Source organism: Martes martes (genome assembly GCF_963455335.1).
Source record: "Martes martes genome assembly, chromosome: 17".
NCBI lineage: Eukaryota > Metazoa > Chordata > Mammalia > Carnivora > Mustelidae > Martes > Martes martes.
The window spans coordinates 13,441,201-13,462,281 of record NC_137905.1 but is presented as its reverse complement, the minus strand read 5'-3'; the positions used below and the strand labels follow the sequence as shown (position 1 = coordinate 13,462,281).

The following is a 21,081-nucleotide window of genomic DNA, read 5'->3' as shown; positions in this document are numbered from 1 at the left end:
ACACTCACACTTCTCAGTTCCACGGCCTCCTCAGGTACTCACTGCCATGGTCGTGTTCTAGAACTGGTTCATCATTACCCATAAATTCCAAGACCTCTGCCTTACACTTCCCACTTCCTGACCCCCATCTTTAACTTTCCAGATGACTTTCTCCAGGAGGTAATTGGTCCCATGCAAACCTTCAGTCCATATCTTCACTGCCGGCCCCCTCTTTGGTTGTTTTCTTGCCCCGTTTGGAATCCGTGACTGTCCCTGTAGCCTCTCCCTCGCCCCTTCCTCTTCTGCATACTCTCCAAGCCAAAGTTCAGCCCTGGTAAACCCGATTCTCGGCGTCCTGAGGCAGGGTGGCTGAACACAGCTAGAGACAGCCCTCCTCTCTCCTGAATGGTCTTCATCCAAATTTAAGACCGCACATCTCAAATAGACCCTCTGGTCTGCCCTAGTAAATTTGCCCTCCTTCTCTTCGAGATAACCATTTTATGGAGGTCATCACTCTCCAAACCTCGAAGGCCCTTTCCTGTTCCCTACTCCCAGCTAATAATCTCTCTCCTGGCTGCATGGAGGGAGCAGCAACACTGAAAGGCGACCACCTGACTCTCCCACCACCAGACCTACGAGCCAGGCTGCACCCCAGCCCAGCATCGCGCCTTCCCTGCCAGAGTCACCGCCCCAGCTCTCACCTGAGGCCCTGCCCCTGAGCACCAGACCCCCCCCCCACCAATTCTCACTCAAGAGCTGAATTCCTGCAGTCATGCCCTCTCTCCTGCTTGGTTGTGCCCTACCTAGTGACTCCTTCCCATCAGCATCTATGCATGTTATGTGCCTCCTATCTTTAAAAATACTGCCCTGAGGCCCCAGACCGCCCTCCAGCTATCACCTCCTCCAGTCAACACCTCTTCACAGCTGTTCCTCCAGAGACTTGCCACAGGCCTTCCTCCTCAGCCTCACCACATTCTTTCTTGGACCTATTCCAGGGAGGCCCTTGTCCTTACCACCACTCCTCTCAAGCAGCACTCCTCTCAAGGTCACTGCCATTCATCTTGCCAGATCCCGTGGCCGGTGTTCTCTCCTCATCCCCTGTGACCTCACAGCAGCTGATAACTCCTCCTCCTAGAAGCACTTCCTGGCCATCAGAACACCACACTCTTCTACTTTCCTTCTGCCCCATTAAGGACTCCCTCCTCTCCTCCAGCTTCTCCACCTCCTCCAGCTTCTCCACCTCCTCCAGAGCCTTAGGATTTTGGACTAGACTAGAACTGAGTCATCTCCTTTTGTTATCTACCTTTTCGCCATAGGTGATCTTATCCAGCTCATGGCTTAAGTACTTAAATTTTTTCAGTATGCATATGACCCTCAAATTTCTATTTCCAACCCTAATTTCTTCCCCAGCTCAGGTGCATACATCCAAACTCACACTGAATGGCTTAGAGACCCCTCAAAATTTACATGTCTGAGAAGTGATTCTGGCCCATTCCCAAAACAGAACAAGACAAAAAAAAAAAAATAGCTCTTCCCTCAGTTTTTGCTTTCTTCATAATTGACTTTACCATTTTCCAACTTGATCAGGCCAACACTCAAGGAGTCATTCTTGGGGCCTCTCTTCCTTTCACATTCCCTTCCAAGTCCTGGGGGAATGGGATGTGAAGGAAAGTGTCAACCACGTCTCCCTACCTCCACCATGACCATCCTCATCCCTGCCACCATCATCTCCTGCTTGGAGCGTGGAAACATCTAACTAACTAACTAACTACCCTTGTCACCCAAGCACCAGGCACAGTGGTCTTTCAAAAATAAAACTCAGACCACACATCTGCCTGAAACATGCCAGCAACTTCCCATTATACTTGGAATAAAATCCGAATTCCTCCCTGGGGTCTGCAAGCCCTGCGTGTTCACACCTGACTATGTCTTCCACTTTAATGAAGCCCGGCCCTCTTCCCCACCGCTCACTTAATCTAGTAACACAAGGCTCCCATGTACTCCCCAGATCCCAGCAAGCACACTCAGGTTCTTGTCCAACTCTGTCATGCCTCTCTGTCCCTTTACCTCCTGCTGTTCTCCCTGGCACTTGTCACTACTTGAGACGGTTGTTGATTTGTATATTCACGTGGTCCTTTTCTGTCTGCCCCACTTGCAATGAGGACCACGTGGGCAGCAACATTGCCCGCCTTGTTTGTTGTTGTATCCCCAGTGCTAGAGGGGTCCCGCGTGCACAGTAGGTGCTCAATTACTATTTCTTGAATGAACAAATTCCGGGTGCTCAGTACATACACAAAGCAGCTTCCATAGTGTCCCTGCCTGAAGCTCACAGCAGTTCTTTAAGAGAGACAGGAATTTTCCATTTTACGATGCAATCCCCATATTACAGAGGAGGAAACGAGGCCCAGAGAGATTTCATCATTTCCGTGAGGTCACATGGCTTGTACGTGTGAGAGCTGCTGCGACACCAAGCTGGATTCTAATTCCTGATCCTTCTCCCGCTCCGCAGGTTTCCTCCAGCCCCCTCCCTACGGGGCCCGCGCAGCGCCGGCTCAGCGTCAGCCCCAGTATCGGAGGTGAGACAGGGCTTGTGAGCTGTGTGCTCCCCGAGGACCTGCTCACCCAGATCCTGGCTGAGCGCATCCAGGTGGGTCTGTGTCCCCACCCCCACCCCTGCACAGAGCTACGGGGCTCCCACTCCATCCCTGTGCTGGGAGCTGAGGTTCCGATCCATAGCGCACCCATGGCTGCTCAGAATCCAGGGGCTCTGGACAGGAAGGATGGGTTTCTTCGTCCCCAACAGCCATTTGCTTGTCCTTTTGACATCCCTGGTCAGTCCCTGGCCTTGGCGCAGTCTGCAGGTTGAAGCCACACGCCTTAAAGCTCCAGTGAGCGGGTTACATATTTTTTAAAAAATCAGTCATGATACAGCCCTCTGGTAGCATATTAAAAATCATCTCATGGAGTCACGAAAAGTTAGAACTTCATTAATTTCTATTAAAAATTGTCTTCAATATGTTATTCAGTGAGAAAAGCAGATGATGAAATAATACATAAAGCACAAGTACATTTCTATAAAAGTATTTCTAAATGTGTATCATACAGACCTAGTAAAAACTCCCAAGGCACATGTAACTGGTTATCTTTGGTTAACAGGATAGTGGATTTTTAGTTCTCTCCATACATTTCTGAATTACTTCATGATGGCAGATTGCTTTTAAAGTCAAGAAACACAATAACTGTTTCCATTTTTTTTTTCAGAATGTGTTGTACAGTTAAAAGAAAACAAGATCAGCAGGGATGGGGAGGGTACCACTTAAGCCTGTTTGCTGCTTGTGGTTTCCAGAGAGCTAAATTGTTCACCAGGTCCTGGAGTTGTCCATTTGCCTAGGTTTTTTTGAACTGGGCCACAATAGTAGTTGCGCATTTAAATATAACGAAACAGAGCCTGAGTTTCCCAAGAGGAGTGTTAATATAGGAAATGACTTGTGTTCAGGTTTAATGGCTACTGCACTCAAGGTGCTGTCCCTTTCAGTGGATGTGAGCCAGGCGGGCCAGTACATGTGCAGGTGTGCCACGGGCCTGGGTTAAATCACGGGGCAGCCAAGGTGGCCCCACAGAGCTGACCTACTTAAAACACCCATCCTGGATGAAACATGGAACTTGCCTGCTTCTTTCATCCACAGTCTTGCTACAAAGAAAACAAAAAAACAGCAGTTGCAATAAATGGTGTCTTTAGTGATGTAGTTGATTTACATTGTGACACAAGATTCTTGCCTCATCAAAAACTGTTAGTGATGGGGCACCCGGGTGGCACAGTAGGTGAAGCGTCTGCCTTCGGCTCAGGTCATGATCCCAGGATCCTGGGATCGAGCCCCGCATTGGGCTTCTTGCTTGGCGGGGGCCCTGCTTCTCCCTCTGCCTCTGCCCTTCCCATACTTGCTCACTCACTTGCTCTTACTCTCTCTGAAATAAATGAAATCTTTTTAAAAAAAAAAAAACAAAAAACCCAGCTATGATCAGCCTCTGCCCAGGGCCGGTCCCTGTGTGTACGACCCTTGAGTAACACGTCAGTGCAGCAGAGGGAGCTCTTCCGTGACTCGTGGGATGGAGCTCTTTACCCGCCACGGCGTTACTAACACTAAGAAAGCTACGAATGGCCCACCTGCTCCCGGCCCTTGCTGTCTGTTTTTCGGCGCGTGGGAATATCTTGCCTTTCCATTTTCCGTCCTGCACCCCCGGACCTTCCCAGACCCTCACTTTCACATTCCGTTTGCTTCCCCCATTTCCATAGCAACAGAATCAACCTTTCACCCTGCAAATACAGATAATGCAGACCTATCGTGACTGGTAAACTCTTTGGGTGTTTCTCTTGTATTTTCTAACAGCGCGTTGAACATAGCAGGTGGAAGGGTGGTTCCTCGGTGTTTTCCCCGGGGCACAGTAGGCCTGCTGACCCGGTTGCAGCCCCAGGGAAAGCGCCTGCAGACGAACGAGCCGCCGTTCTCTGTAGGGAGCTGGGGAACTGCGGCCCTGCTGACCGTCTCTGCTCACTGCGCTTTCAGCTGAGTGACTGCTTCCAGGGAGTGGTGTTTGACAGCCTCGAGACCCTCTTCGCTCGGAACATGGCCGTGGCTCTCCTCTGCCTTCTGAAGGCCATCGGCAACCGGGACCACATCTACGTTATCAACATGGCCCAGGATTACACAGCCATGAAGGCCCAGGAGAAAGCCAAAAAGGAGCAAGAAGGTAAAGCCCCATGCCCTCCTGGGCTGTCCGTCTGGCAGAGCCAGGGGCCGTGCGAAGTGCTTTCCCGCCAGGCTGACCCACCGGGAATATTCCATTCGCCGTGTCTCCCCTCTGTCCTGTAAGGCACCTGGCAGACACAGGTGACCTGCTGAGAGACGACAGGCTGAGGGATGAACCCAGCCGGCTCTTCCCGTAATAGTCACATTCCCCTTCCCCCCGATATTACAGTGCGTCCCTTCATCTTCTCTATAATCACAGTCAACACAAGGGGACCCCATCACCGTACGGTCCCATCCTGACTCAGGTGACTCATTAGCTGCTTGCTTTTGCTTACGACAACTGTGCCCTTCTTGCCAAGCTGGAGGTGCTGAGAAACCTCACGAGCCCGTTTCTACATCTTGGCGGGCTCTGTCCAGCCATCACAGCAAACACTCTGTACATTTGAAACACCTAGGCATGGCACCTGGGGTTATTTGATCCTCTCAATGACTCCCTGAAGATCATTGTCCCCCCTTTACAGATGAGGAAAATGACTCTTGGTTTTGGCTCGGGTCATGATCTCAGGGCCATGAGATTGAGCCCCGTGTCGGGCTCCGCGCTCAGCGGGAGTCTACTTAAGATTCTCTCTCTTCCTCTCCCTCTGCTCTCTCTCCCCACTCATGCTTGCTCTCTCTCCCTCTCTCAAATAAGTAAATAATTTTTTTTTAAAAAAAGATCACACAGCAAATTAGTAAGGTTTATGTAACTCTGAAACCTTTGCATTTTCTGTCGCTACAACAGTGGCCTGAAAAAAATTTCAGTGACTGAAAAATAGATTTACACACATACACAGTAAGGTCAGCTTGAGTTCCTGCTGTAGTCAGAAGCAGTCGTAACAAATTTTGGTCCCCAGAGGAAAAAACCATGCTGTCCCTGGAAGGCAGAGTTCTGCTCTGGCCACATCACTGCCCTTCCTTTCTTGGCCTTACCTCTGTCTTCTGGAAAAATCTACACAAATCGTAATGCTTTTCCATTAAGGGAAATAATTACAAACATGAGGTCTCTTAGCTCTTAAACAGAGTTCAAAGACTGCTTCCTTACATTCTCATCCAGAGAAAAATTAGGAAGAATGACCAGGCATCCCCAGCAGTGTTCCAACCTCCAGCTTCCTGGTTTTTCAGAAAGCTCATTTCCAACTTAAAAGAAAATACCTCTTTCATTTTCTCAATTACCTGCGGATTGAAGTTTTTCGCAGTTGCATTATGGGCTCCTCTCCCTTTGAAGATTCCTCTGCCTTTGAAGAAGTCCTGAGACAGCATCCAGTAACAATAGTATTGTATTAAAATCTAATTTTTACTGAACATTTATGAATCTGCCAGGCACTGGCCTAAACGCTTTACAGGATTACTTATTTGATCCCCACCACAGCCCGGGAAAGAGGAATCATTATTCTTATCTGTTTCTATCCCTTGGTAAGTGTCAGAGAAAGATCTCCAGACACATCTTTCTGAGCCCAAAGCTCAAACCCAGAAGAACGGAAGGTAGGAAGTTGTGCTGGTGAAGCATGAAAAAGAGGCCGAGAGCCTTCGTGCTGGGAGCGAGCCTCGCTTTTGTACCTGGAGTCTGAAGGGTGTGGGAGATGTTGCCCCTTTGTCTGCAAATGGCTCTTGTCACCCTGAGGAATCTGGTGGCACATGTTCGTCATGGATAAAGTCAGCAGGTGGCCTGTTCCTTCCCTATCGCTGCAGTGGCAACTTACCACAAACCTGGTGACTTCCAACAACACAGGTTTACTGTCTTGCGGTTCTGGAAGCCAGGAGACCTAAAAGCGGGGTATCGGCAGGGCTCCGTTTCTTTGACGTCTCCAGGGAGAGAATCCTTTCCCTTGCCCTTTCGAGCTTCCGGAGGCCACCCGCCTTCCTCAGCTCGTGGTCCCTACTTCACAGCCTTCTGACCTCCGCCTCTATCATCTCCTTCTCTGACCCTGACCCTCCTGTCTCCCTCTTACAAGGACCTTTGTGGTTATACTGGGCCCACCCAGACAATCTAGGACCGTCTCCCCAGTTCAGGGTCCTGAGCACAACCGCGCCTGCAAAATCCTCTCTGCCACGCCAGGTCCCACGGTCACCCTTCTGGGGACTGGGACATCTCTGGAACTGCTATTCCGGATGGATACCAGGTTGGGAGCCGTGTGAGTGAAGCAAGGCCCGCCAGAGATGAGGCACGCCGCCGCGGCACCAGCCGCCTGGCCCTGGCGCGGACCCCTCTGCAGCCGGTGTGGGCTGGGAGCTAAGCCACCGGGGCACCCCACAGCCGAGGCTGGGGACTTACCTCCCCTCCCCTTCCTGTCTTTGTTCCCTCCACAGAGCGCAAACACAGGGAGGCACTTGAGAAAGAGAAGGAGCGTCTCCAAAACATTGATGAGGATGAATATGACGCCATGACCGAGGAGGAGAAGATCGTGTTCAATCGAGAGGTTCAGCAGGCCCTTCGCGAGAGGAAAAAGAGGTCAGAATCGAGGGCCAGGCAGGGCGAAAGTGGTTCTCCTGGGAGTAGCACACAGCCCGTCCTGAAGGCTGGGGTCACCTTCCAGGGGAGCAGCCATGACCAAGGGAGACCCCGGAGGATGACCTGCTAAGAGCAGGAAAACACATTGCCCGTCGAGGGTGTTGGTTGCGGCAGCCTTCCTGAGTTTCTCCCATTCTCCTCTCCTCTCCTTCTCTCTGGAGGACGTCTGACTGGGGGGAGGTTTTATGACGGAATGGGGGATACTTCTGGTCGCTGTCCTGGGGCTCTCCCTACTTTCCCCTGACACCTGTCCCCTAGGTACAGCTCATCAATCAGCCTCTGTGCTCAGGTGTCCGCAGCTGGTGACCGAGAGGCCACTCTCTTGACATGAGCTTAATGGTTGTCCCCCAGAACTCGGCCAGTTCTCCTTCCCCAACCACCATCGTGGCCTTCGGTGGTGGTATCTGTCCCCGGAGTTCTGGCCGCTTCTCCCACGCGGTCCTCAGCCTGGGCTTTGCCGGAGACCCCGGGCAAGCTCCCAGCCACTCTCTGTGCCCTTCACTGGGGATCACTCAGGAATGACTGGATCCCCTCCCCACCACCTGGGGCCCGGGAGACTCACGCTCTCTCAGCTACAGGTTAGGCAGAGGATAAATGTCCTTATCTGCCTTCAGACCTTCAAACGTGCCAGGGAAAGAGGGCAGATTTCTTATCTTGCATAGAATTCCAAACGTGGGAAGGGGCAGACCCAAGACACTTGCCCTTCCATTTAACCTCCTTCTCTCCTCTTCCTCTACTTCCAGATTACTCCCACTGACCCCCAAAGAGCTTTTATGTCCTCTCCGCCCCCACAGTATGCCCTCATTTCTTCATCCGGATGGTCCCTTGTAAAAATGCCTGGTTCTCCAGGGGTATAAAAAGCCTGGCTTTGGGATTCCAAAGGAAGGTCTTTTCTTTCTCGTCCAGGACATTGCTTTCAGGAATTCATTTCATGGCGCACTTAGAAAATGGAAATCTGATCCTCAAAGCTCAGCAATGATTTGTTTGTCACACACACACACACACACACACACACACACACATGTAATGAAGATTTGGCTTCAGTGGGTAGAGAGTCACAGCAACCAGGACCAGCCAGGGATTCCTAGAGATGGAGACAGAGGGGTTTTGTATTTTCGGAAATGCTGTCCTCTCCACAATTGTTTGTACTTGGTGCCCTCTCTGCCATTGGCAGCAGGACAGGTACGGCTGAATCCATAGCAGGGAGGCAGGAGAGAGAGAGAGAAGAGGAATGCAGCTTTCAGATCCAGCACCATGGCCCTAAGCTAGCCATTAGGGACTGCTATTTAAAATACGATTTCTTGTTGTTTGGACATCAGACATGACAGTGTAGGAAGCTGGGCCTCATCTGAATTGCTTATTTATTCATTTTAGCGAGAGAGAGAGAGAGAGAGAGAGAGAGCGCGCACAAGAGCAGGGGAAAAGGCAGAGGGAGAGGGTGAGAGAGAATCTCCAGCAAACGACATCCCCCCCCCCCCCACCGCCCGCCGCCCTGCTGAGCACGGAGCCTGACACGGGGCTCGACCCAGGGCTCAATTCCACGACTCTGAGACCCTGACCTGAGCTGAAATCAAGAGTAGGACCTTTACCTGACTTCACCCCCTCCAGGTGCCCCTGAAAGTTACTTTTTAAAAACTGTTAACATCACGCTTCTTTTTAGCCCTTGCCTTGTTCTCTTAGGAAAGAAGATTGGAATAGAAATACAGACTGAGAATTCCTCTTCGTTGAGTTGGAGTTCATCAGTTTTGCTGAATGACCGTTCAGAGACCCTCCTTTCTTTCCTTCTTTCCTCCCCCTCCCTTCCTCCTTCCTTCCTTCTTTCCTTCTTCCTTCCTTCCTTCCTTCCCGTTTACACAGATTTCTTTTGTTCGTTCTTTTTATGCCCAAGAAAACTCTTCCCCGGTCCATCCATCGGACCCTCCCAGGCAGAGGAGGGGCTCGGGGCCGGAGGGGCTCTGAACTCTGTTTTCTCGGCCTGCTTTGATGAAGGGAGCTGGAGAGGCTGGCACGGGAGATGCAGGAAAAGAAGCTGCAGCAGGAGCTTGAGCGGCAAAGGGAAGAAGATGAACTGAAACGGAAAGTCAAAAAGCCAAAGCAATTACCAGTGAAGGAGGAAACTCCCCCGAAGAAATCTCAAACCAGCCGGCAGGTAGCAACCCTCACTCGCTCCTCAGCAAGAGGCAGAACAGAGGGAGCGGTCACTGTAACTAGCCCCTCAAGCCTGCACATGTCCCTTCCACAAAACTGACCTGATACCGTTCGGGTCTCGTGGTGGAGCAGAAGGTGGGAGGGAAGGGGCCGACATTCGCTGAGAACTGATTGCGGGCCAAGAGCTCGGCCTGCACTTTATTTGGCTCCCCTCCCACCCTCTGGGGTACAGAGACATGAGCCCCACCCCAAGAGAGTTCCAGGACCCCACCCAGTTACGTCTGACCACAGTCCTTGCTCTTTCCACTGTCCCCCCAAGTCCCCTGGATACTGCTGACCAGGCTGCCTTAACAGCTGGCCTCCAGTAAGCCACAAAGTCTGGGGAGGCCCTGTGTTCAACCAAGAGCTTATCTCGACCACAGTCTAGGGAGCCACTCTAACATCTGCTTGGCCTTGCAGACCCGTGGAGGTGGTTTATCCGCCTGCAAAGCTTAGCAGTCATGCATCTTACCGAGGATGGAGAAACAGAGGGTAGTGGCCAAGCCCCCGCCCTCCTCGGTGAGCAAGCGCTCTAGGAGACTGCTGTGCCACCACCGACTGGTCCACGCTCTCCAGGCTGTGTTAGAGATTCAGACAGATGTGGAGAAGGAGGGGTGCAGTGAGGCCAGGGGACAGCCAACCCTGGCCAGGCCCACCTCCAAGCCCGTCCTTAGGGAGGAAGAGCGCCCTCACCTGGAACGGGGACTCTGGACTGTCCTGCCAGCTATCGTCATTAGACTCGACTTGACTTTATGTCACCAAAGAATGAGCAGAAAACTGTGGAGTCTCCCCAAGGATTTCATCCAGGGGAGAAGAAAATCAGAGCCCACAAAGCAAGTTTCAAAAGAGAGAAAGAATCAAGTTGGTTTCTCTTTGCCGGGTTACGTAAATAAATACATATTTTTTTAAAAGCCTTGGGCACAGCCAAATTCTAAACTTCTCTTTGTTGCCAACAAAGGGCCATAGAGAGGATGTTTTATCAAACACCCCCCAGGTGATCCTCAGAGCCCTGATGTAGGCAGGAGGCACCTGCAATCCTGTGGGGCCTCAGGCAGGTTTTTTCTCCCTTAAAGAACTGTTTTAAGCATTTTTTAAAAAAAGATTTTATTTATTTATTTGACAGAGATCACAAATAGGCAGAGAGGCAGGCGGGAGGAGGGGCGGGGAAGCAGGCTCCCTGCTGAGCAGAGAGCCCCATGTGGGGCTCGATCCCAGGACCCCGGGGACCATGACCTGAGCTGAAGGCAGAGGCCCCAACCCACTGAGCCACCCAGGCGCCCCATGTTTTAAGCATGTTTTATGTGTTTTGCTTTCTAGATTCTTACTTTTTCCAAACTAGAGGTCAAGACGGATGCACTGGAAAGGAAAACATCTATTAGGGAACATTTAAATGAGAAGGATGATCTAAACAAGAAGAGGAAAAACCAGCTGGGAGACATCCACCTGCTCGGGCTCCCCCTGGTGCAGGAGCAAGAGGACAGTGAAGGGGACCTCCTCAAGGATGCTGACAAGCACCTGGCCCAGAAGTTTAAGACCTACGAGTTGACTCTGAGGGATATTCAGAATATCCTCATGAACTGGGACCGGAAGCAAGGCATTCTGCTGCATCACACCGGTGCCGAGGACATGACCCACGAGCCTGATGACCAGCGCCAGGTTCCTTCAGGCGGGCGCCGAGGCCGCAAGGACCGAGAGAGGGAGCGTGCAGAGAAGGAGCGGGCTGAGAAGGAGCGCCAGGAACGGGAGAAGGCCGAGAGGGAGCGTCTGGAGAAGCTCCGGGCCCTGGAGGAGCGGAGCGACGGCGGAGAGGGGGAAGGAGGGGAGGAGGACCACCACGAGGGGAAGAAGGATCTGGGTGTGCCATTCCTAACCATCCAGACGCCCGACTTCGAAGGCGTGAGCTGGAGGCAGGCCATGGAGAATGACAGGCTCCCCAAAGGGGATCAGGTACAGACTCTTCTCTGGGATGGAGACGTGATCAATCAGGTAGTGGGTACTGTGCTAATCGCCGTTAAAGTGTTCCTTTCCGTACCCTTTTAATTCCATTCATCTCTGATGTCCCCTTGGATATGAGACAACGGTGGCTAAAAGGCCCTTTTTCTAGTTGGTGAAAATACATGGGAAGTTCCACAGATCTAAATTACTCCATCTAACCTCATAAAAAACTGCCTATAGCGTTTTGGGGGGTTTTATTTTGTTTTTATTCAAATTTTAGTTAGTTAACTTATACTGTAATGCTGGTTTCAGGAGTAGAATTTAGGGATTCATCAGTTACATATGACACCCAGTGCTCATCCCAACAAGTACCCTGCTCAATGCCCAGCACCCCTCCAGCCCACCCCACACCTTCCTCTCCCCAGCAAGCCTGTTTGTTCTCTATCATGAAGAGTCTCTTGTGATTTGCTTCCCTCTCTTTTTTTTCCTTCCCCTATGTTTATTTGTCTTGTTTCTTAAATTCTACATATGAGTGAAGTCATATGGTATTTGCCTTTCTCTGGCTGACTTATTTTTTTTTTAAGTAGGCTCCACACCTGACATGGGGCTTGAACTCATGACCCTGAGATCAAGAGTCGCACACTCTAACAACAGAACTAGCCAGGCATGCCTTTCTGATCAACTAATTTCACTTAACAATACTCTCTAGCTCTATCCACATCACTGCAAATGGCAAGATTCCGTTCTTTTTGATGGCTGAGTAATATTCCATTACACACACACACACACACACACACACACACACACACACACGTGTGTGTGTGTGTGTGTGTATACCACCTCTGCTTTCTCCGCTCATCAGTCGATGGACATCAGGGCTCTTCTCCATAATTGGCTCTTGTTGATGCTGCTACTATAAACATTGGGGTACAGGTGCCCCTTCAACTCTGTATTGTTGTATCAGTTGGGTAAATACCTAGTAGTGTAAGTGCTGGGTTGTAAGGTAGTTCAACTGTTAACTTTTTGAGGAACCTCCATGCTGTTCTCCAGAGTGGCTGCACCAGCTTGCATTCCCACCGACAGTGTAGGAGGGCTCCCCTTTGTCCACATCCTTGCTGACACCTGCTGTTTCCCATGTTGTTAGTTTTAGCCATTCTGACAGGTGCGAGGTGGCATCTCATTGTGGTTTTGATGTGCACGTCCCTAATAATGAGTGATGTCGAGCACCTTCTCATGTGTCTGTTGGCCATCTGTGTGTCTTCTTTGGAGAAATGTCTGTTCATGTCTTCTGTCTGTTTCTTAACTGGATTATTTGCTTTTGGGGGTATTAAATTTAGTAAGTTCTTCATAGATTTTCAGAGTTGATTTTAAATATTGACAATACTAGTGTTATCGGCTGGCAAGATAGGTGTACTGTGGAAGCAAGAGTCTCAATTACTTGAAAATCTTGTTCCCACAGCTTCTTTATAGTGACAGAAATCATGCTATTAGATGGCTTTTTGTTCCTAGAAAATATTGCATTGCCAGAAGCCCCTGGGTGAGGGTTTGGAGGAGATGGTTTTTATAACATTTTGTCCAGAAATGAGCTTTTTCTGCAAAACACCAGAAAGCAAATATTTCAAGCTGCAAGTCCTACAGTCCCTGTCGCAACCACCACCATGTAAATCAACGGACATGACTCAGTCCCAGTACAACTTAATTTACAAAAGCAGGTAACAGGCCAGATCTGAGCCGGGGGCCACAGTTTGCTGATTTCTAGTTTAGTTGATCAGAAACTAGGTGCAGCCTTAACAAGGAGAGAACAGAGCCTGGGAGGAAGGTTTGGCAGGTGAGAGTTGATGGGAAAACACAGGTAATTCCTCAAAGGGGCAGATTGGGGTGGGATGCGGCCGCACATGGAGAGTCTCGCTGCAGTGGTCCGGGTAGGCCAAAGGCTGGAAGATAATTGGGGGACACATGACCCCAAACCACTCGTTTCACAGTTCTGCCTCTGTTTAGCCTGAGGGGAGGACTCTTGGCCACTTTTCTCCCCAGAAATATGTTTTTTGAAAAAGAACTTCTTTTCATCTTGTTTTATGTTCCAGGACTATAGCCAAGGTTACCTTCTGGTCTATTCTCATTGTCCCCACACCCCAAGTGACAGCTTAGACTGTTGGTTACAGTTCTTTACCCCTGGCTCCATTTAATAATTGGTACAAACTACCCGTCCCTTTCCCTCACAGACATTCAAATCCTGGGAGTTAACACTGGCTACGCTTAGGCAGGAAAAGCCTTTGGCGGCCTGACCCGCCCAAACCCAGGATTCCACACACACAGCTGCCGGCTCGGCCTAAGTGCCCGCTTGGTCCACAGAACGGATGCTGTGGCGGGCTGTCCAGTTTGCCGTTGTGACAGTGACTTCTGCGGAGGTCGCCTGCTTGGGCTGAGGGGTTTCCATGCTGAGAAGGGAGCTGCTGCGAAACGTTCAAGCTGCCAGCTCTGGAGGGTGCCCACTCAGTTGAAACAGAGCAGAAGGGGAGAATGCTGCAGGAATGCATTTTCTCTTCGGTTTCTTTTCGACTTGTCTCTTCATTCCCATCCTTTACCTAATTCCCAGAACCCTGACTTGTTTTCTTTGCAATAATTGACCTGCTCCAACCCTCACTTACTTTCAGCATCAGAAAGAAAGAACATTTAAAAGTAACTGAAAGGGGTGCCTGGGTGGCTCAGTGGGTTAAGCCTCTGCCTTCGGCTCAGGTCATGACCTCAGGGTCCTGGGATGGAGCCCTGCATCGGGCTCTCTGCTCAGCAGGGAGCCTGCTTCCCCCCTCTCTGTCTGCCTCTCTGCCTACTTGTGATCGCTCTCTCTCTCTCTCTCTCTCTCTCTCTCTCTGTGTCAAATAAATAAATAAAATCTTTTAAAAAAATAAATAAAATAAAGGTAACTGAAAGATTAACATGGGGTCTGGAAGCAGATGGAGTGGCTCTGTACCGTAGACATCAGAATCTTAAGACCTGGCATCTAAAACGTACTGGGCGCCTGCTGTGTGCTGGGCCCTGTGCTGTAATACCGGCCTAGCTCCTGTCCCAGTGGAGTTTACATACATTCTCAGAGACAGACATGATAAGCGGACTAAGACCATGATAAGAGAAGAATAGGGGGCACGCAGCCCACAGCAAGAGCCCCAGCCTGCTCTGGGGGCACGGGGGTCAAGAAAGACCTGCAGAGCTGTATCACGGTCCCTTCACCCCTCTTCCCCGACACATGCCCATGGCAGTGGCACCTCCCAAGAATGTTAGGAAGAGGCAGGAGAGTCCAAACCTCCCTGTGCTCACTCAGGGGAGCAGCTGGGGACACCCTGCCCTCTGCATTAGAAATTAACCATTGGCTTTTCCTTTAGATCCTGGACGTCTTGGGTCTGGGTTCCTCGGGACCACCCATCCCACCTCCCGCCTTATTCTCAGTCATCTCCTACCCTCTGAAGCGGCTGCCTTTGGCCACAACAGAAATCCTGAAGCATTTCGTGTTTGTGATCTCCCCATCTGAAGAGCTGTCCCTGCTGGAGGAGAAAAGAGAAGGGGAAGCAGAAGCAGAGCTTTCGGGCACCGCGGGCTCCGGGAAGGTAAGGAGCAAGCCAGCCTCTTGTTCTCCTGACTTTGGCAGGACTTCAGATGGGCAGACAAGGAAGGTCACCCTCCGCATGGTCAAAAACGGGGTATGGGGTTGGGTGTCACGTTCACTGACGTGTTTGCCATTGACTCGTCATGTATCCTGCCTGGGACCCCATGGGAGCCTCTCTCAAAATGCCTGATTCTCATCTTCCACCCTTTCTGGTCCCCGTGGGATGGTCTAGGGAACTTGTTGAATTGCTCTAAAGCTCATTTGGGAGAAATAATAAGCAAAAGCAGCGCTCTCTCTCTTTCTCTCTCTCTCTCTCTCTTTTTTTTTTTTTTTCCAAAAGCAGCTCTCTTAAAGAAAGATATTAGAATGTATTGGGAAGCTAAGGTCATTCACACAGTACATGAGAAGACAAGAATCAATAGGGGCACCTAGGTGGCTCAGTGGGTTAAATCCTCTGCCTTCGGCTCAGGTCATGATCCCAGAGTCCTGGGATCGAGCCCCACATCGGGCTCTCTGCTCAGCAGGGAGCCTGCTTCCCTTCCTCTCTCTCTGCCTGCCTCTCTGCCTACTTGTGATCTCTTGTCTGACAAATAAATAAATAAAATCTTTAAAAAAAAAAAAAAAAAAGAATAGACACAAGTTAAGGGAACACACAACACTAAGAACAGATTTTCAAAGAAATTATGAGCATGAGATTGGATATTGTGGTAAACTCACTTTTTATCTCTTTGCCTGACACAATAGAGTAAAATTCATTCCAGCTAGATCAAAACTATGAGTAACTGAAATGAAATCACATGTAAGTAGAAGAAAATAGGTATGCAATTAATAGACTAAATCACAAAGGAAAATAGGTTTGACCAATAATATGCAGAATGTATGTCTATTAAAAGCTGGAGAAGGGTTATTTATTCCCAGGGAAATATGGTAGCCCCAAATTTGAATCTCTCCACCCAGCTTCCTATAAACCAAGCACATCAGCAAATCACCAGTAGGAAATAAAATCACCAGTAAGCCCCGCCTCAGCCTCAATTTGGTGAAGAGATTGCCTCAAACTTCTATTTAAAAATAAGTGGGGAATTAGCATTTGAGATCAGCAGCATGAATGGACATGCCCTACTAGAAAAAAGTCCAAATAAAAAAGAAAATGGAAAAAATTGCCCACATCGGAGGTAACGATGACACCCACTTCTTTCCTTAAAATTAGCCATTAACAGAAAAGGGTTAAGCATTCTTGAACTTAACCATTCTAGGAGGAACTCTAATTCATGCCCAGTTGGCAAAGGAAAGCTCTTCATTCTAGAAGAATGGCAGCCAAAACTATAGAAAGAATAGTAAAATTAGAAATGACGTAATTAAGGAGCACCAACTGATCTAAAAAGCATACTTTGTTGGGAAACAAGATAATACAAGCCAGAACCTCGTCTCACAGGGGACTAGCTGGCAGCAAAAGGAAACACCCACATTATGGAGGCCAGGTCTGGCGGGTGCCATTCCAGGGTGAATACAGTGCATCGGTAATCATGGGTTGATTTTTTTTTTTTTTTTTTGGTCCCTTGTTGTGATGGAGTGTGACATATACAGCACCTTGTCTGAATCTCATCAAACTTTATGCCTAATTTCCAGTTTACAGAAAATACAGGGAATGAAGGAATAAGCGAAATGACACTCGAGGAATAGTCAGAAAATTTCAGAGTATGGAATATTCTATAGGAATACAGACTGGTCTGCCCACAAGTCAGTGTGATTGGGAGGGGGTGAGGGGTCTGGAGTAAAGGGTACTAAAAACACACCCCAAGAAAACGCAGTGCAGGAAACCTCTCCCTGCAGCTTGAAGCTTTCTCTGGGCTTCGGCCTCCTCTTCAGGGAATGGGGAGCCCAGGAAAGCACCAGCTCTCCTCCTCTTCTCCCCTGGTGAAGTAGGCCAGGCCCTCCTCTCTGCCCTCGGCAGCTGCCAGCATCCTGAACACACAGCACACACGTATTCTAGGCGTCTCTGTCTTCCGTTCATGTGTATGTCAATGAGTATTTAAGATCTGTGCTTGTGTTTAATTAAGACCCAGGAGGAGCAAACCACCTCCTCTAAGGGGAGCAGACAGAAACCAAAAGAAAAAGCAGACCAGGCCCGAGACACTCAGAAGGACAAGCGTCGCATGGCCTTCAACAGGAAGGGCCTCTCTGCGGGAACGGCCGGAGCCATTGCCCCCTTGTCGGACATGGACCAGAACAACTTCGCTGGGCAGTTCTCCCAGGAGAAATTCATCAGGTGGGCCTCTGAGTCACCCGGAATAGCTGTCCTGCTGTCCTGCCAGCAGGCCCTCCGGATGGCCAGGGCTTCTCCCAGGTAGCAGCCCTGCCTGCTCTTAGGGGCCCAAAGGAAGCCTTCTCTCTTTAAAAGGCCTGTGGTCGTTTGCAGGCTGAATCATTTCCGGTGGATCGTGCCAGCCAACGGTGAGGTGACGCTGCGAATACACTTCTCTTCCAACGACCTCGGGAACTTCGACCAGACATTCAACTTCGAGATCCTTGGAACCCGCCGCCAGTACCAGCTCTATTGCCGAGGTGTCTGCTGTTACCCCTACATTTGCCAAGACCCGAAGTAAGTGTATTTTACCTTAAAAGAGAAAGTTGATCGAGCTGGAACGATACATAGAAGCATGGCCCTTGCACACAGACAACACACAGATTTATGAAGCGTCCCATATGTTTGCACACCAAGACCACAGGCTGCCGGGGCTGGACCGTGGGTATATCCAAGAAAGAATAAATCTGTAGGCCTTGCCTGTTAATAAACAGTATCTACACCTAAAAGAGAGAGAGAGAGAGAGAGAGTTGAAAAATATTGAATAAATAAATGAGTGAATCGACAAACATTTTCTTTTGGCCCTATGGCGCTTTAAGCAAGGTAGCTCTTACTGCTAACGTGGAACTGGGGCAGCCCCCGGGCCCTCTGGTCGTATGGGGCTTCGGTGTCTTGGACATCCATGAAGCCACAGGAATGGCGTGGACCATCAAAGCGAGCTACAGAGGATGTTAATAGGTGCGAAGGCCAGGGAAGCGTCGTCCTCTGGCCAGATAGTTTGCTTATTTGACAATAAAGCAAATTTAAGCAGGTTTTATATGTACTCTCGGATTTTTTTGTCCTATAATATCACTAAAGGTGTGACTTTCCACGGGGGGACATTTTTCTGAGCTACGAAACACCACCGTACCCCTTATCCACAACATAAAGTCACCCAGCTGGGCAAGCTAGTGGGCCAAACCCTCTGGGGCCGAGGCCTTTTGTAGCTTATCCACTAAGAGGAGTTTTTTTGCAGTTCTTACCAGGGCCCACACTGAACGAGGAACTCTGAAGCTGGTTAATGTCCACCAGAACTAGTTTTCCACAGAGATTTTCAGTTTTTCTAGTTGGGTACACTGGCATGGGAAATCTATCTCAGCTCTACCATCAGCCACTCATTATGAAAGACACCTGGGAATCTTTTTCTTAAGTTCAAGCTCTCATCCCTGGGTAGGTGGAAGGGAGGGAGAAGGAATAAGGGCTCAACTAAGGTCCTCAGATTAAGAATCGTTCTGTCTCCAGATAGCTGAACCCTTTGCTGAACAGGGAGTGTTGGGTTCAGGTCAACATCAAATGGAGGCATTGAACTTGCACTCAGCCTCTCCTCCTCTTTCCATCCCCTGTGTTCAGAGTGGTATTTCCTCAGCGAAAGCCAGACATGAAGCAAAACGAGGTCATCTTTAAGAAGTATATTATAAGCACGGAGAAGTTTTACTTTGGGCCCCTGCTCTGCGGAAAATCAAGAGATAAGTACGTGTTCCATTATTTCAAGGCAAATTTCAGACTTCCCGTTGGACTCACGAATGGTACATGCCGGGGTGCTCTGTGGACATAGCTTTTACTACTGCTGCCTCGGTTAGCTCTGAACCACGGGAGGACTGGGTTCTTGCACCCCAAGTTTCTGCTAAGCCACCCAGATGAATGTGGGTGCCATCTTCCCAGATGGAAAAGCCTGGAGAAAGTCGAGGTTTTGGTGGGGAAAGAGTAGGACCAAGCGTCTACTTTGGGATATGTTGCTTGAGATGCTTAGGTGATATAGCTAGTAGCCACACACACGAAGGAATAAGCTCTGTGGTCTGGTTCTCTGGGGACATCCATGGGGTTCAACAACAGAGAGGTCCTAGGAGTCTTAGCAAAGGTCCTTTTGGGGATTTCTGAGGATTAAGTCTGAGCAAAGTGAGTTGAGGAATCAGTGGGAGGTGAGAGAATGGAGACCGAGTGTAAAGGTTGTTCTCTGGAAATCTTGGCCCTGAACAGAAGTGCAGGCAGCCAAGGATGGGAGGGGACATGGGATCCAGGAACACTGCTCACACACTGTGGTTCTTACGCTGTTTGGATGCCAAGGGGACAAAGGGAGGAGGAGGTAGGCGTTTCCAGAGGAAGTAAAGGCCATTGGTGGTACAGCTCCCTGAGACCACACAAACGGGGTGCAGAGATGCTGCTCTTGCCAGGAAGAGTGAAGGCGGACGGCTTCGGTTGCAGATGGTTTGGGCCCAGGAGAAGGTTCCCATGCTACCGTCTGTTTTCTCCATGACACATGTTGTAAGGTCATCCCTAACAGGAAGGGAAGCGGAGGGAAGATAAAAATGTTGAGAAAATGCAGATGAAACAGTTCTTGTGGGAAGTTGGAGAGGTAGAATAGTAGAGAAACAGAGGAAGGTTGTCAGGCAGAATTGGGGCCCTGGGTGAGGTTGACGGTCACATGTTTTTAGAGACACCAGTTTTTTCGGTTATGTACAAACTTCTCACTGTGTAGGCAGGGAGGCGTGACCAGAACTGGACCCAGCTCTAAGCACGTCTTAATTCAGTCTGGCATTTATTATGGTAATTAGAGTGTTTGTGTTCATGCTGACTTGGTAGAACTAACAAATCCTCTTTGTTCTCCAGCCTCTTAATAACTGGAGTTTGGTTCCTGAGAGGCTGGACCAGAAAGCCAAGACGCACAGGGTTGACTGATGCTGGAGTGGATCTTCCTCTAGAAGGGGCCCAGTAGAAGGGTTTCAGAGAGAGAAGAAGTGGGCTCAGGTTGATGAACACGATGGACACTGCAGTCCAGGGTCAAGAGTCAGGGAAATCATTGCTATTCAGAGAGGCATGTGTCCTGGCAGCCCTGGAACCGACCAGAACTTGGGGCCAGACAGCACGGGTCCAGGAGGAGAGGGATTACAGTGGCCCAAAAAACGAGACCCAGTACAACCGGGTGTTATTTATTTTCTCAAACCCTGCTGAGCCTCAATGTTCTCATCTGCAAAATGGGAAAATAGTAGCAGCCGTCCACAGATTTGTGAAACTGAACTGGATAATGAGGACTTAGCACATGGGATTTAGCACAGTAAAGGCCACCACCCCTTTGGTAGTGCCGCAGAGAGCACTCTGCCTCTCTGACCCTGATTTGCTCTCTACAATTTCCTGTCCTTCCTTCTTCCATCACCGCATATCCAAAAAGCTTTTCAGACTGTCCCTGGGCACCAGTGGGTGCTACGGTGCCTTTGCTCTGCTCTCTGATAATGTGCATCTTCACCAGCATTCCTTGAACTTTCTGTGGTTCCTTTTCATTACCATTAACTGAGCAGCTTCTAATGCCCACAGTGCTCACCTCTGTGGCTCTTTCCCCAAGTCACAAGGGAACAGAAACAGCCTTACAACAGTGAACCACACCAAGTGACTCCATGTCAAAACAGCAATGTCTTGTACAGGTCTAGGAGAAGGAGGTAAATGTGATCATCTCTAAGGCAGATGGGAAAGAACAAGCTGCTCTCAAAGGATTATATGTCCTGGGAATATAAGCCCTGGGAAGGATAGACCCTCACATTTTTTCAGAATTCTTTGCAATAATGGAGCACCTGGCTGGCTCTGTTGATAGAGCATGCAACTCTTGATCTCAGGGTCATGAGTTCGAGCCCCACGTTGGGTATAGAGATTACTTAAATAAATAAATTAATTAAACTTTTTTAAAAAAGAATATTTTGCAATAATAGCTACCATCTGGGGGCATTTGATATCTGTAGCTGTCCTGAAGAGC

At 49.5% G+C, this 21,081-nt stretch overlaps 1 protein-coding gene across 2 annotated transcripts in view; it reads left to right on the top strand.

Moving 5' to 3' along the window:
• The window catches only part of HYDIN (HYDIN axonemal central pair apparatus protein), a gene marked incomplete at both ends in the record, with an annotated part of 302,437 nt that overhangs the window by 205,121 nt on the left and 76,235 nt on the right, over positions 1-21,081 (top strand). For both annotated transcript variants that reach the window (XM_080829076.1, XM_080829075.1), the window contains 9 exons: positions 2,489-2,626; positions 4,545-4,728; positions 7,074-7,215; positions 9,265-9,424; positions 10,780-11,409; positions 14,778-14,999; positions 17,056-17,264; positions 17,415-17,597; positions 18,690-18,809. In XM_080829076.1, the coding sequence (XP_080685202.1) occupies positions 2,489-2,626; positions 4,545-4,728; positions 7,074-7,215; positions 9,265-9,424; positions 10,780-11,409; positions 14,778-14,999; positions 17,056-17,264; positions 17,415-17,597; positions 18,690-18,809 (1,988 nt within the window). The remainder of the gene's footprint in view (positions 1-2,488; positions 2,627-4,544; positions 4,729-7,073; positions 7,216-9,264; positions 9,425-10,779; positions 11,410-14,777; positions 15,000-17,055; positions 17,265-17,414; positions 17,598-18,689; positions 18,810-21,081) is intronic.